Source organism: Jaculus jaculus, chromosome 12, assembly GCF_020740685.1.
Source record: "Jaculus jaculus isolate mJacJac1 chromosome 12, mJacJac1.mat.Y.cur, whole genome shotgun sequence".
Lineage (NCBI taxonomy): Eukaryota > Metazoa > Chordata > Mammalia > Rodentia > Dipodidae > Jaculus > Jaculus jaculus.
In genome coordinates this window covers 42,818,588-42,833,127 of record NC_059113.1, presented here as the reverse complement: position 1 = coordinate 42,833,127, position 14,540 = coordinate 42,818,588, and the positions used below count along the sequence as shown (strand labels likewise).

The 14,540-nt window shown below is 44.3% G+C and overlaps 1 protein-coding gene across 7 annotated transcripts in view; it reads right to left on the bottom strand.

Annotated features, from left to right (window-relative positions):
* The window catches only part of Arhgef10 (Rho guanine nucleotide exchange factor 10), a 100,257-nt gene that overhangs the window by 63,285 nt on the left and 22,432 nt on the right, over positions 1–14,540 (bottom strand). For all 7 annotated transcript variants that reach the window (XM_045130738.1, XM_045130736.1, XM_045130737.1 and 4 more), the window contains exons 3-7: positions 13,738–13,911; positions 12,305–12,604; positions 9,159–9,222; positions 5,817–5,893; positions 1,719–1,775 (exon numbers count right to left, since the gene is read on the bottom strand). In XM_045130738.1, the coding sequence (XP_044986673.1) occupies positions 1,719–1,775; positions 5,817–5,893; positions 9,159–9,222; positions 12,305–12,604; positions 13,738–13,911 (672 nt within the window). The remainder of the gene's footprint in view (positions 1–1,718; positions 1,776–5,816; positions 5,894–9,158; positions 9,223–12,304; positions 12,605–13,737; positions 13,912–14,540) is intronic.

The following is a 14,540-nucleotide window of genomic DNA, read 5'->3' as shown; positions in this document are numbered from 1 at the left end:
AGGCTTCAGAGTGTGTCAGTGAAGCCACTTGGATGATTACAGACATTTTGATATTTTCCATTTCAGGTGTAGTTGACTCTTACAGTTTGGGGATCTATACATTGCAGATACTTCCCCAGCTCCCTTCCCTACCTCTGCCTACTCTTCTTGGTCTCCCCTCTTTTGAGTGTCTCAGGAGGAGTCTAATTCCAAAGCTTATCAAAGACATGCCTTTGGGCTTTCCTGACTCTATCCTTTTTTTGGTTTTCCAAGGTAGGGTCTCACTCCAGCCCAGGCTGACCTGGAATTCACTATGGAGTCTCAGGGTGGCCTCGAACTCATAGCGATCCTCCCACCTCTGCCTCCCAAGTGCTGCGATTAAAGGCGTGTGCCACCATGCCTGGCCTATCATTTTGTTTTCTGTGTTATCATTTTACCTTCTTCCTGCCACCTTCCTCTGCTGTCCTCTTATGAAACTGACTTGAATATGATCTTTATTTTTCAATCTTTTTTAAACATATGCCATCATGTTTGTAACTTTATTATAAATGTATCATGCACATTTTAAAGAATATTCAAGTCAAAATATTTTGATTCCCAGTCTGTTTCATTCTGACCATGAGTACACAGAGTAATGCTTAATTCCAAAATATCTGTATCTTTGCTTTTTATTACTGCTGGAGGGGAGGGGGATTAAAGCAGGGCCTCACATGTGTTAAGCAAATTTTATCACTAGTTTTTTTCTATTTTTAAATGTTGGGGTCTCCTTAAGTTCCACAGACTACTTTAAGTTCACTCAGTAGTTCAGGCAAGCCTTGAATCTGTGATCCTCCCACCTCAGACTTCAAGATAGCTGGGAGGAGCCTGGACATCTTATCCTCCTGAATCACAGACTCTGCCTGTGCAGAGGAACCTGATTGTCCCATCCTCCTCCTGAATCAGACTCTGCATTGAAAAGCCTGGGTATCCATCACAGTGACCACATCCCTAGGGTTCAGCCTGCTTTCAGACCAACCAACCAAGTGCCTGTAGCCATGGTTTATGCTTGCATAGTTTACTCACAAGTGTGCCAGTTGGCTTGCCCACTGCTCTCTCTTACTGCCCATTACTTCCTTCTGGTTCTGTACTGTTTCCTTGGAGTAGAACATTAAGTATTTCTCCAGAATCTGTGAGGACTCTGTCAGTCTTCTGCTCTTTAAAAGACCACACTTGGATGGATATGAAATTTGAGGCTGGGGGATCTCCCTGGCTCTTCCTCATAAATGTTACCCACCATCTCCTAAATAGCCATCTTTCTACCACAGCCCATCTATTCCCTCTCTTGCTGCCATAAGATTTTCACTGGCTTCTGGCACTCTGCGGTTTTACTTGTGCTTTCCAAGTGTTAGATCGATGTTCAATGAATCCTGTTTGGGCTATATATCTGAGAAATAATGTCTTCTTTTAGATCTAGAAATGCTTTGTTGTTCTTTATTTGGATATAACCTTATCCCAGTTCTTAGTACCTTTCTATTTATGGTGTTTCTTAGGCATGTACTGGTACTTGATGTTTTCTACTTCATTGTTCCAATTTCCAGTATCTTTCACTATTTCTGCTCTAAGTTGTAAAAGAGCATGGCAAACTTCAACCACACAACAGCCAGAGTGAAAAACATCAAGACAGAAAGCAGGTATGCTGAACACTCAATGATCACATTCACACCACATCTCCTAGAACTCCACTCCAGACAACATCAAACCTGGTTCAGAGTCCGAATTTTCCCTTGGAACATCATCATAGATTGCTTCCTCTGGATCTGCAATGCAAAGGAGACATTGTTAAAACCTGACCAGAGCCTACAAGTGCAATTAAAATATCACAAGGCCGTGGGGCTGTAACTATCCCAAAGGTGAGCATGGATGGGTGGCTAATAGCATCTCACTAAACAAAAGAATCATCTCATCTGGAATGAGCTGTCACTCTACACGCACAAGCTCTGTGAAGTCACCAACAGGGAGTTCATTGTTTCCAGGCCAATCCATTACATGGCTTTGCGTTCAACCACACATCTCTACATGGCTCTCTCATACGCACTTTTAAGTTTATGAGGTTTTTATGTTCTGATGTATCAAAAAAATGCAAAGGTGACATGGAAAGCTTTGTAAACAGAGGAAGCACCGACTGGTACTAAAATAAACTGATGCCTCTTATGTTTGCACCCTGAAGGTAAGAAGTAGCCTTGACCAGAATAAGAATGTCAACTCAGTAGGACCACTGTTCTATGGCAGTTTGAATGTAAAATTTCCCCCCAAAGCTTTTGTGTTTGAATATTTAATTCCCAGCCCCAGGTGGTACTGTTTGTGAAGTTTGTGGAGCACTCAGGAAGTGGAGCCTTGCTGGAAGAAGAACGTCGCTGGGGCAAGCCTTGAGTATCATAATCCAGCTGCACTTGCCATTCTCTTTCACTGCTTCCTCCCTGCTGATGTGAGAATGTGATGGTAGTTGTCTGCTCCTGCCTTGCTTTTCCTGCCATGGTGGACTCTACCATCTGGAAGAACTGTAAACTAAAATGAAACTTTTCTTCCACAGTCTGCTATACGTTCTCACCCTGTGTTATGAGAAACACAAGTGCTCTATGAAAGTTCAAGTTTTCTTCAAAAGTATGTGATGGAGGAGGGCAGTGGCAAAATGGTACACACACAGTATAAGATGACCATAGGCAAGCAGCAATGAGCCTGAACTGACTTGGATATGATAACTGTGGTCTGATTTACTTGGAAATTTTCTTAGAGGAATCCTTTGTGAAAGGTAGAACCAGCTTCCCTGCCTTTAATTGTTGAATATCTCCTGGAAGATTTCCTTCCTATTTTAACCATGACTTTGACACAGGACCTAGCACAATTAGATGGCTCTGCTGGGGACTATTGAATCAGAACTACTACAAGAATGAATTATCATCTATTTGTTTGCTAACAATTGTAATTCCAATAAAATACAGAAATTATCAGTATCAAAACACTAATTTATTGGTATCATCTTCTCTGAGAAAGAATACCCAAACTACAGTAAGTTACAATACTGAAAATCACAAGGACACTCATTGTATACCAAGCCAGCACACCATGCTACATAACAGAGAAAATGAGAAAACAGAGTTGAGTGTCTCCCCCACATCATTGTCACCCTATCTCCAGGGATAGTGTGTCCAGGAAATCCCACCTCCAAGGCAGTGGCTGTGAGCCACTTGCTTCTGAGCAACTGTGGTACTATGAAGATGTCTCCCTCCTCCAGAGACAGGGCTGGGGACTATGAAAATAGCAGTGTTTGCTTCCAAGCACAGTTATTATAATTAACTGGATTATAAAAATGCATAATGGGAGAAATTGAAACAAATTTTCCATTGGAAATAAAACTGTTCACAAATGAGATGATAATTTAGTTTTAGTTGTCCCGATTTAACAGGCCCTGGCAGAGCCATCTAATTACACTCAGACCTGTGTCAAAAGTTACAGTTAAAATCAGAAGGAAATCTTCCAGGAGATAATCAACAATTAAAAGCATCTAAACTGATTCTATCTTTAGGCCAATCATTGAAACAATCACACAGAAATTACTGAGCTAGTGGGTAATAAAAGGCATAATTAGAAGGTAATCTTACTTCCTTAAAAATTGAAAACCAAACTCAGTAGCAAAGGCTAGTAAGCTAGAAAGGAGATATGAAGGGAACAGAAAGGAAGGGATTGTGTATATGTAAGTAAAAAAATAGATATAATCAGGATGAAAAGGCCTAAGTGAGATCAGAAGAGACTAAGTAAAGGAAAGATGGAGGGAGGCTAATCAAAACCCAAGAGCATATAAATAAATCATATGGAAACCTACTTTTTGGAACAATGGAATACACAGGAGCCATAGATTGTTACTAGAAAATTTTCAGTGCCAGGGATGAGATACCGTCTAGTGAGTTGTTGGCCAGGGAGGTCCCTGATTACCCCAAAACAATACAGGCCATTTCCAAGGCCCTTGGTTTCCCACCAGGAAGAGATGGTAAGACCGTATTGCTGAAGATTCCACATACTTGAACTGCAAGATCACTGAGAAATCCTGCTGGAACTGAGCTGATAACCTCTTCCGTGTAGACCAGCTGACAGAAAGCTGATAAAAGACACACTGCATGCAGCTCAATGGGAGAGAGAGAAATCAACAATGAAGATACTCCACAGTGGACACTGCAAGCCTCATGTTTGGCCAAATAGGCCAAATGAGCCAATGGGTACAATAGTGGCACATCTGTTTGGGGGAAACCAACTGCCCTCTAATTTTGACTGGAGGCCCGCTCCATGGGAGGGAATACATCCCTGACACTGAAAACCTACAACAGAGGTAGTCATGAGCACTTGGGGTGTATCATCTGCTGCTGTCTGGCTAAATGTATATACTATGCTCATCAAACTGCCCAGTAAGCACTTCTCTTAATGTTCATACCCATATATTAATGCTACTCTCACTTTTTCATTAGAGAACTTTCTCCTTTCAGATGGCAGTGACCTTGGGATGACTCAGAAGGCATCACGGTGCTGAGGAGAAGTGACAGAAGAGCACTCAGCACTATAATATCTCTATCACACCTTCCAAGGCTCAGGGTCTCTTGCAGAAGAGGTGGCAAAAAAAAAAATGTGAGAGCCAAAGGTACGGTAAGACTCCTTACAACATGCTCCTCCAGACACAAAATGGCCTCGATAACCATGTCCTCACAGTGCCTGACACTACCTACACAAGACCATCAAATTAGGAGGAAAAGATGATGACATCAAAATAAAAGAGAGATCGACTGAAAGGGGGAGGGGACATGATGGAGAGTGAAGTTTCAAAGGGGAAAGTGGGGGGGGGGGAGGGAGGGAATTACTATGGGATGTTGTTCATAATCATGGAATTTGTTAATTATAAAATAAATAAATAAATAAATTGAAAACAAAATCTATCTAGTTGGAAACATCCAAGCCTCTTTTTTCTTTTTCTTTTTTTTTTAATTCTTTTTCTTTATTTATTTTAGAGAAAGAAATAGGCAGGTAGAGAGAGAGAGAAAAAAAAAAAATGGGTGCGCCAGGGCCTCCAGCAGCTGCAAACAAACTCTAGATCTATGTTCCCCCTTATGCAACTGGCTTATGTGGGTCCTGGGGAATCAAACCTGGGTCCTTTGGCTTTGCAGGCAAGCACCTTAACCACTAAGCCATTTCTTCAACCCAACACTTCAGCCTCTTAGGCCACATGTAGAATCCAAGATCTGACAGTGCAGCAGTAGGCTGGCTGACCCACCCATTCTCCATAGTTAGTTATGGTCACTGGGCATCAGGAACAAAAAGCTTTGTAGGGGTCTGGAGATGGAGAGATGGCTCAGTGGTTAAGGCACTTGCCTGCAAAACCCAAGAACCCAGGCTCAACTCCCTACCTAAGACAGATGTACATGATGGTGCATGTGTCTGGAGTTTATTTACAGTAGCTACAGGGCCTGGCATGCTCATTCTCTATTTCTCTCTCAAATAAACAAACAATTTTTTTAAATGCTCTGTTGGTGTCTATAGGCCACAAGTCAATTATTAGTCCCCCAGTTTATAACCTACAATGAAACCAATCTGAATTGGGAAGAAACAGGAGGGATCATGTGCTCGGGTACAGGGTTGCAAACACCTAGCAGAGTTCTAGGGAAACTTTTAATCATCTCTTGTTAATACTTAAGTAAATGAATGCATTGTAAAGCTTCCATTGGTCTAGGACAGAAAAGAAAGCATGGTGCCACCTGGCAAGGTCTGTGGATACTCGCTCGAGGAGATCCAGGGCGCCCCTCCCCATTGGTACTTACTTTCCATCCATGCAGTGTTAGCAGGGTCGGCTGCCCATCTGGCCAGGGCACTCCCTTCTCGGTTGCTTTGATCACCACTGGAAGGAAACACATCATGAAGTGGGAACATGGAGTACACGTCAACCTCTGGGGCAGGGGCAGGTGTTCCACAGTGTGTGCATGTACTATCTATCTTCCTAGGTGCTATTTCAGAATTCCAAGTTCAATTTTCACTCGTAACTATATCAGCAAGTGCTTTAGACTGCCACTGCCTACACAGCATGGTTCAAGTGGCATCCGAGTCAAAGGCTGCATTTGTATTGTCTCCTGGTTCCCCTGGGGGCTGCATGGATGCTGGGCTGAACAATCGAGGCCTTGCTTAGTCCTCTCTTCCTCTAGCACAGGCTGGTGGAGGAACGCACACGAGGCCATGTATGCCCACAGGGACAGTCACAGCCAAACAGGGACTTGAAGTCTGCCTAGGCAATAGGACTCCATTGTGACTTTCTTCAAAAGAAATATAATATAAGAAAGGATTCACTGGACAACTTGTACAACAACTCTGAGGTCTCAGCAGGCTGACAAAAGAAAAAGCAAAAAGAGACACTGGGTGATGGATGGGGGATACCTGCCTCTAGCAGGGTTTTTTTTTTTTTTTTTTTTTTTTTGAGGCAAGCCCAACTAGACTGGCTTTTCTTTTTTTGTCATAATTCTAGAGTAGAACATTCAAGATCAGGATATGTCACTTAGTTTACAGAGAAATGACTTCTGTTTTAACAGATATACAGAGGGAGGGAGGGAGGGAAAGAGGGAGGAGGGAAGAATGGGCATGCCAGGGCCTCCAAATACTGCAAACAAACTCTAGACCTTGGGCATATGACTTACATGGGTCCAGGGAAATTGAACCTGGGTACCTTGGCTTTGCAGGCAAGCACCTTAACTGCTAAGCCATCCCTCCAGCCCAGACTGGCTTTTTTTATGCAAAAGAACAAGAGGGAGAGAAAGAGAGGATTGGTGGGCCTCCAGCCACTGTTATCAAACTCCAGACACATATGCCACCTTGTGAACATGCGCGACCTTACACTTGTGTCACCTTGTGCATCTAGCTTATGTGGGATCTGAATGTCGAACATGAGTCCTTAGGCTTCGCAGGCAAGTGACTAACCTGCTAAGCCATCTCTCCAGCCCCAGTGGGGCATTTTTTTTTATTTTATTTATTTATTTATTTGAGAGTGACAGAGAGAGAGAGAAAGAGACAGAGAGAGAGAGAGAGAGAGAGAGAGAGAGATAGATTGAGAACGGGCCCCCTTGTGCATCTGGCTAATGTGTGTCCTGGGGAACCAAGCCTTGAACCGGGGTCCTTAGGCTTCACAGGCAAGCGCTTAACTGCTAAGCCATCTCTCCAGCCCCATTTTTAAAGCAAGCTGTAGAGCAAAACAGAAGAATGAGAGAAAGAAGTAGAAGAATGAGAGGATGAGCAACCAGAAATTCACAGAAGCTCTGAGAAGCCTGTCGGTGGAAAGCACAGTTTGTTCCCAGTCACTGGTGAAACAAAACAACCTTGTAGGATAAGGCCACTGCTGGGTATTTTGGCACTCATACGCTGACAGTTCTAACAGGCTGTGGAAGATGAGGGGGAAAGTGTGAAGGTTTTCCTTACAGACTGTCACTCCTTCTCTGAGAGAACATGCTCCAAGAGCCATGGATGCCTCACACCACAGACAGCATCAATCCACTGTGAATCATTGTTTCCTACCAAGTGATCAGTGGGTAGTAGGTAGGGCTACATGAATTCATATTCACGTCTCTGAAGGATATGGCAGCTCACCCTACTCAGAAGAATACACAATGTACTCTTACAAACAGATAAATTTGGGATGCTCCATTAGTATTTTTGAACCAGGATTAACCATGGGGAACTAAAACAGCAGAAAGGAAGATCACGTGAGGGGTACTGCAGCACATCACATCCAACAGTATGCACACAGGCACAGGTCCTATGTTCAGGTGATGGATGGGCACACAGAGAAGGGAGGACTCTCCTACTTCTTTTCTTTTTTTTTTCCTCCAACTTCTTAGCCTGATGTTATATTGTATATCTGAATAACTACATTTAAAAAAAGAAAAGAAAAGAAGCTGCAGATATAGCTCAGTTAGTAGTGCAGTTGTCTAGTATGAACAAAGCCATGAGTTCAATCCCCAGCATCACATAGACTAAGTACAGTGGTACAATACCTCTAATCCCAGAACTGAGACAGTGGAGACAGGAGGAGCAGAAGTTCAAAGTCACCCTCAGCTACACAGTGAGTTCTAGGCCAGGCTGGTCTACATGAAACTCTATTTAAAAATAAATATATAAATGGGGCTGGAGAGATGGATCAGCAGATAAAGCCACGTGTTTGCAAACACTGGTCCAGGTTCAATTCCCCAGTACCCATAAAGCCAGATACACAAAGCAGTACATGCATCTGGAGTTCATTTGTAGTGGCAGAAGCCCATATTCTCTCTCTCTCTTTCTCTCTCTCATTTGCCCTGCATCCTTCTCTCTCAAACAAATAAAAGTTAAAAGTAAGTGAATACCTGGAAGAAAGATGAAGAGTATTTTAAATTGTTGCTGGATGTTCCTATATGTTTATTCTAACAACCACTGAGACTACCAGCACACTGCATTTTATTTTCTTCAAAAAGCCCATCCCTTCCATGGACATATTTCTCACAATTTTAGTGACAGTAGTAACATTCCAGCACCTATTTTTTATTTCATTTTTTTAATTTTGGTTTTTGAAACAAGGTCACTATCACTGAGACTCCCCTAGAACTCATGATCCTCTTGTCTCAGCCTTCTGAGTGAGGTTACAGTACCTCCATACCTGGCTAACACTAACTCTTAATTATGCACCGAACTGCAGTTTCTATAATAGGCCTTAGTGGATCTGTTCTGTGCTGTTATTCTTTTTAGTAGGGAGCATGTCTCAAGTGAGGACTTCTTCCAGAAATCCCACTGATTTTTCTGGAGGTTTCAAGTCTGAGATGCTTTATACTAAACAGAAGACACAAATGAGTGTGAAGAACAGACATAGCCATGCTCAGGAGACACAGCCTGATACACAACTGGAAGAGGACCCAGTTCCCATCACCCTTCCCCAGCTGGCACTGACACCCACGCAAAGGGGACACCTGACGACCCAGCTGGATAAAAGAAAAGCCATGTGAGGGATTTGAACAACTGGGGCCCAGGACAGTAGCACTGAGAGGGCCAAAGGAAGGACACCTGGGACAGGTGTGAGAGCACAATGGGGTGAGTTCAGCACCAAAGGAAAAAGACGCTTAGAAGACAGATACTTGTAGAGTTAGCAGAGATACCTGGGTGGAGGGTCCTCGGAGCTTAAAGAATTAAGTGGGCCATCTTCCACAACTTCTGGTGTTTCTGACAAGAGAAAAGAACTGACATTGTCTTACCACTGACAAATTATGTGTTCAACTTTTTATCCTTAAATGACGTCCTATCACTTTCTCACCAGCTGATGCTACCATAAAGATAAGCTAACAGATTAGAAATGTCCAGCCTTTGAGCACAGGGTATTCAGAGCAGGATGATGACAGAAAGTGAAGTTTTTAGGTCTTAAGAAAGACAACAAAACACACAGAGGCGCAGATGCATCAACCAGAGATAGAAAGCAGCGTGGCGCTTGCTATGGCTTGATATGATGAGTCCCCTGAAGGCTCGCAAGCTGAAGGCATGGACCCAGCTCGGTAGATCCAGTCATTGAGGTGACTGGGCTACAAGGGCTCTGACCCCATCAGCGGGTTAATCTGTTGATAGATTCATAATTGAAGGCATTATTGGAAGGTACAAGAGACTGGAAGGTAGGGTCTACTTTGAGTACGTAGACCATTGAGGGCATGTCCTTGGCAGCTATGCCTTGTCCCTCTCTGTCTCTCCATCTGTCTACATGTCTCCCCTCCACATCCTCTCCCTCTTCTCCTCCTCTTCTTCTTCTCACTCCTCCTCTTCCTCCTCCTCCTCCTCCTCCTCCTCCTCCTCCTCCTCCTTCTTTCTTTCCCCCCCCTCCCCCTCTCTCTCTCTCTCTCTCTCTCTCTCTCTCTCCACTTCTGCTTCCTGGCTGCCATGAACCTAGAATCTCTGCTCTGCCACATACCAAGATCTGACGTTCTGCCAACCACAGGCCTGCAGCAGTGGTGCCCGTGACCATGGGCTATCAAACCACGAGCCACAATAAATACTTCCTTTTAAAAATTACATGTTAGGTATTTTGTCACAGCAACAGAAAGCTAACATGGCATTTTCCATTTTTGTGTTTCTAGCTTTATTTATTTATTTGAGAGTGACAGACAGAGAAAGAGGCAGAGAGAGAGACAGAGAGAGAATGGGTGCACCAGGGTCTCCAGCCACTGCAAATGAACTCCAAATGCATGCGTCACCTTGTGCATCTGGCTTACACGGGCACTGGGGAATCAAGAACAGGGGTCCTTAGGCTTCATAAGCAAGCACTTAACCACTAAGCCATCTCTCCAGCCCCCATTTTTGTGTTTCTACTGGAATTTATTATCTAACTTACTTGCAGATAAACCCAAATGATAGTGAAGGGAGACACAATGATGTGTGACAACCAAACACTGATACACACCCCTTCACACATGCACATATCCCCTCACACACACACATATACTCTCAGACATGCACATGCACAATCAGTCTCAGGCATTCTCAGATGTGATTGGAATTTTCTTCCCATCTCCTGTTGGAGCTTACACGTGCTAAAAAAAAAAAAAATTTAAAAAGTCCAACAAGCTCCTGGGTGTGCTCTAGGAGCTCAGAGAAGGTTCCAGGCATGCTCCTGACCTGACTACAAACCCACCATCAGGAATTTGCTCTGAGTTCAGATTCCTACTTTCAGGAAGTTATGCGCAATCTTGCTATTCTCCAAACCAATACCTCTGAGGTGGAGGAGGGAGCAGGTGAGCATATTAGGAAGTTGGAGCCCCTGAGTTCTCTAGCCAGGAACACACTAGAACTGCTGTATAGGAACATTCTAGACTGAAGATAAATAGCACAGCATGGCTCTCCTCTAGCCCTAGCCTTACGTGGTCAGGCTGCCAGCATGATGGTGGGGGACTGGGCTGTGAGGATGTCCGTGGAGCACAGTGGCTTCTCCTGCAAAGGAGGACACAGGCAGCAAGTGCTGACACACCAACAGCTTTGAACCCAAGTTCTCACAAGAACATTTTGCCTGAGAGCTCCTTGTCTGTTTCACAAGTTTCTCAGTCATATGTCCAGGGCACACTATAGAAATTCCCCAGAAGAAGACAATCTTACTCTGGAAGAGCAGCAGGCAAGAAGGCATAGAAGTAGACTCTGGCTTTACACCTAGGTGAAAATTTCAGTAAAGGATTCTTTCCTTTCCACTGAATAACAACTGAAATAACAAGCTTTAAAGATTTGACTTTGAATACTGGAACCCATAAACTTGAAAGGGTTCTGAGGATAGGGGTTTTCTCACTCTTTTTCCTGTAGAAATTGACCATAACCTTGAGATTTCACCATGGCCCATACGGTGATCTTATTCTGAAAACACAGAACAGAGACTACCTAGAAATGACAGCCTGTACATCCCAAAGATTTTGCATTCAAGGAAAATGTACCAATACTCTAGGCATAGTGACAACAAGCCTATAATCCAAGCTACTAGGGAAACTGAGGCAGGAGGATCATGATGTCAAGTTTGCGTACATTATAAAGTGAGTTCAAGGCCAACAACTTAGTAAGACCCTGTCTCGAAACAAAACTTTACAGTAGGGTGTGGGTACAGCTCACTGGTAGGGCATTTGTCTAGCATGCACAAAGTCACAGGTTCACTCCCCAGTACTGAGTGAAAAGAAAAGTCTACTCACTTTTAAACAATTTGTTTCTCTACATCATTGGTCATTTAAAATAAATGAGTATCATTCAAAGTACTTTATTTCAAAAGTCATCCAATGTGATTTGAAACAATATGCTTCTTTAATTGTCAACTGAGAGCCAATAATAGACACTGTCATAATAAACAGTGTTCCAAGTCCTAGAATAGAGGAACAAGTGTGTCTTCTGTTGTTTTTTTGTTTTTCATGGTGGGGTCTCACTCTAGCCCAGGCTGACCTGGAATTCACTGTGTAGTCTTAGGCTGGCCTTGGACTCATGGCGATCCTCGTACCTCTGCCTCCTGAGGGCTGGGTAAAGACATGTGCCAACACGCTCGGCTCTGTGTTTGTCTTTTGACTCCTTGCAACTGAAATGAGCACAAGAACCTCTTTCTGGGGTTCTGAAGTTAGTGATGACAGGACACATGCAGGCACATCCGCACTGCAGGACCTAAGTGACAATGAATGCAGTAGTTAACCCGAGGCTCATTTTCTAATTCTGCAGACTGACACTCACAATGGGGAAAGGAAAGACAAGACAAAGATTTCCTGACCAGTGTGCTATCACTGCACCGGCCCCCAGTGTGTACCTTCCTCCTCCACCGACTCAGCACGGATGATAACGGGGCTGGAGTAGGCAGGCAGCAGCAGGGGCAAGTTGGAGGGGACAGCGTAGCCACAAGGCACAGGCACCGAGTACCCGCTGGGCACACGCAGGCTCACTCCTTCTTCTTCCATGTTTGTGTCTGGGGAAGGCGGCTGGTCCTCTTGGAATGGTGTGATGTCGATGACAGAATATGGGTTCACTTTTGTTGGGACTAACAGCTTGGCAGGTTCAGCCACTGCAGTGGTTTCTACAGTGGTTTCTGTTCCCATTCCATTTCCACCTCCTAGAGGACAGAGGACATTTGTCAGCAATACGGCATCAAGGTCACAAGGTCTCTTGGCTGCAGCAGCATTCCCAGATTGCTGAAAAGGGCCTTGTAGCACAGGTTCACAGGAAAGGGGAGGTTTGATGAGGTACAAAGAAGGGGGAGGCTGGGCCTTGATCATAGTGACCCAGACAGACCATAGTTGGGTCTAAGCAGGCTACCTGGCTAGCGAGTAGAAGGCCGAGATCCCCATAAAGGCTTAAAAATATAAACCTATGCTTTCACCTTATCCCAAAGGGAATTAAACTATAAATATTCATGTGGTGTGGTGATAAAATAACAGAGTAATTTCTACTAGAAAATAGCAACACCTTTTGTCTCTAAAATATAAACAAGAAGTAGGATGACAAGATTCAAATTTGTGGTAAATGTGCAAAATAACAAAAGAAACTCAGCCAAAGTCAACCCAATACAGTTGGTACAGCACAAAGAAGAAAGGACTCTGTATGAAGTTTCCCCAAACAGAGCTCATGTACTGAAGGTTTGGTCTTCAGCAGGTGGCGCTATAAGGGGTGAGTGTGGATCCTGCGGCACTAACCTCAGGCATGAACTAACCCATGGGTGAGCTCAGAACTGAATGGGCTACTGGGGGGTGGGGCCTGGTTGAAAGATGGATTATTGAGGGAGGGCTTTCTTTTTTTCTTTCTTTTCTTTTTCTTTTTCTTTTTCTTTTTTTTGACTTTTCAGGGTAGGGTCTCACTCTGGCCTAGGCTGACCTGGAATTGTCATCTCAGGGTGGCATCAAATGCATACGGATCCTACCTCTGCCTCCTGGTTGCTGGGATTAAAGGCTTGCGCCACCACACCCACCCAGCTACAGAGGGTATGCTTTTGATGTGGCTGTCTGCTTTCCCTCCACTTTTCCTTTTCTTCTCTTGCTCTGTTTCTTGACTGCCAAGAGGTAAGCAACTTTGTTTTGCTAAAATAAGGCCCTCTTCCTCATCCCAGGCCCAGAAAAAAGATTAATGGCCCTGAACTGGAGCCTCTGAGTGTGAGCCTTCCCTCTCTCTGGTCAGTAACAAACCAGTCACAGGGTAGAGGTCAGGGAGTTTCCTGCAAGACACCAGAGGACTGTGGCCAGTGGGACTCACCTGCAGGCAAAGTGGCTTCACCTATGTCACCGTCACCTGCTTCAGCACCTCTCTCCATGGGAGCAGATGGGGCTTGCCGATCTGCTTCCGGAACCTCATCTCCACTATCAAAGTCAAATGGCTCTCCCTCCTCCTCCTCCTCGTTGTTATTGGTATCATATTTCACTTCATTTTCTAAAAGTGTAAAATAGTACAAATCATACATTTGTTCTTCCCGGTGCGAGACAAACCCAAGAGAAACACTGGGAAAGGAAGAGAGGCTGAGCCCCCGGCAGACTGGCATGCAGCCTCCACTCTGAGACACACAAAGGCAGAAGGCTGGGCTGGGTTAGAACTTTGATTTCCTATAGCAAGACTTCAACACTCAGGCTGAAAAGAGAACAAAGGGAAGAAAGGGAAGGAAGATAAAACAACCAACGGGGGTAATGCAAAGATGCGAAGCTGGTAAAACTGCTCAGAATAAGTGACTACTGTCTGCTCAGCCTCAAACAGCACATCTAAACCACCCCTCCAAGGCTCAGGGAACCTCATGGAAGAGGGGATGGAAAGAATGTAAGAACAAGAGAATGGGAAGGAGGGATGGAAAATCCTGTCTTCTGGATGTAACATGGCCGTTACACTTATGAATATTCACAGCAGTCCTGCACAAGACCAAGCCTGTCAATATGTGAGACTTGGGCATCTACATTACTCCCCAGGACCTCATGCTCAGGGTAGCTGGGAACCTGGGATCCATTCTTGTGCTCCAACCCAAGAATGGCCAGACACCTATTTCTAGGTGAGGTGCAGAGTGGAAGGTAGAG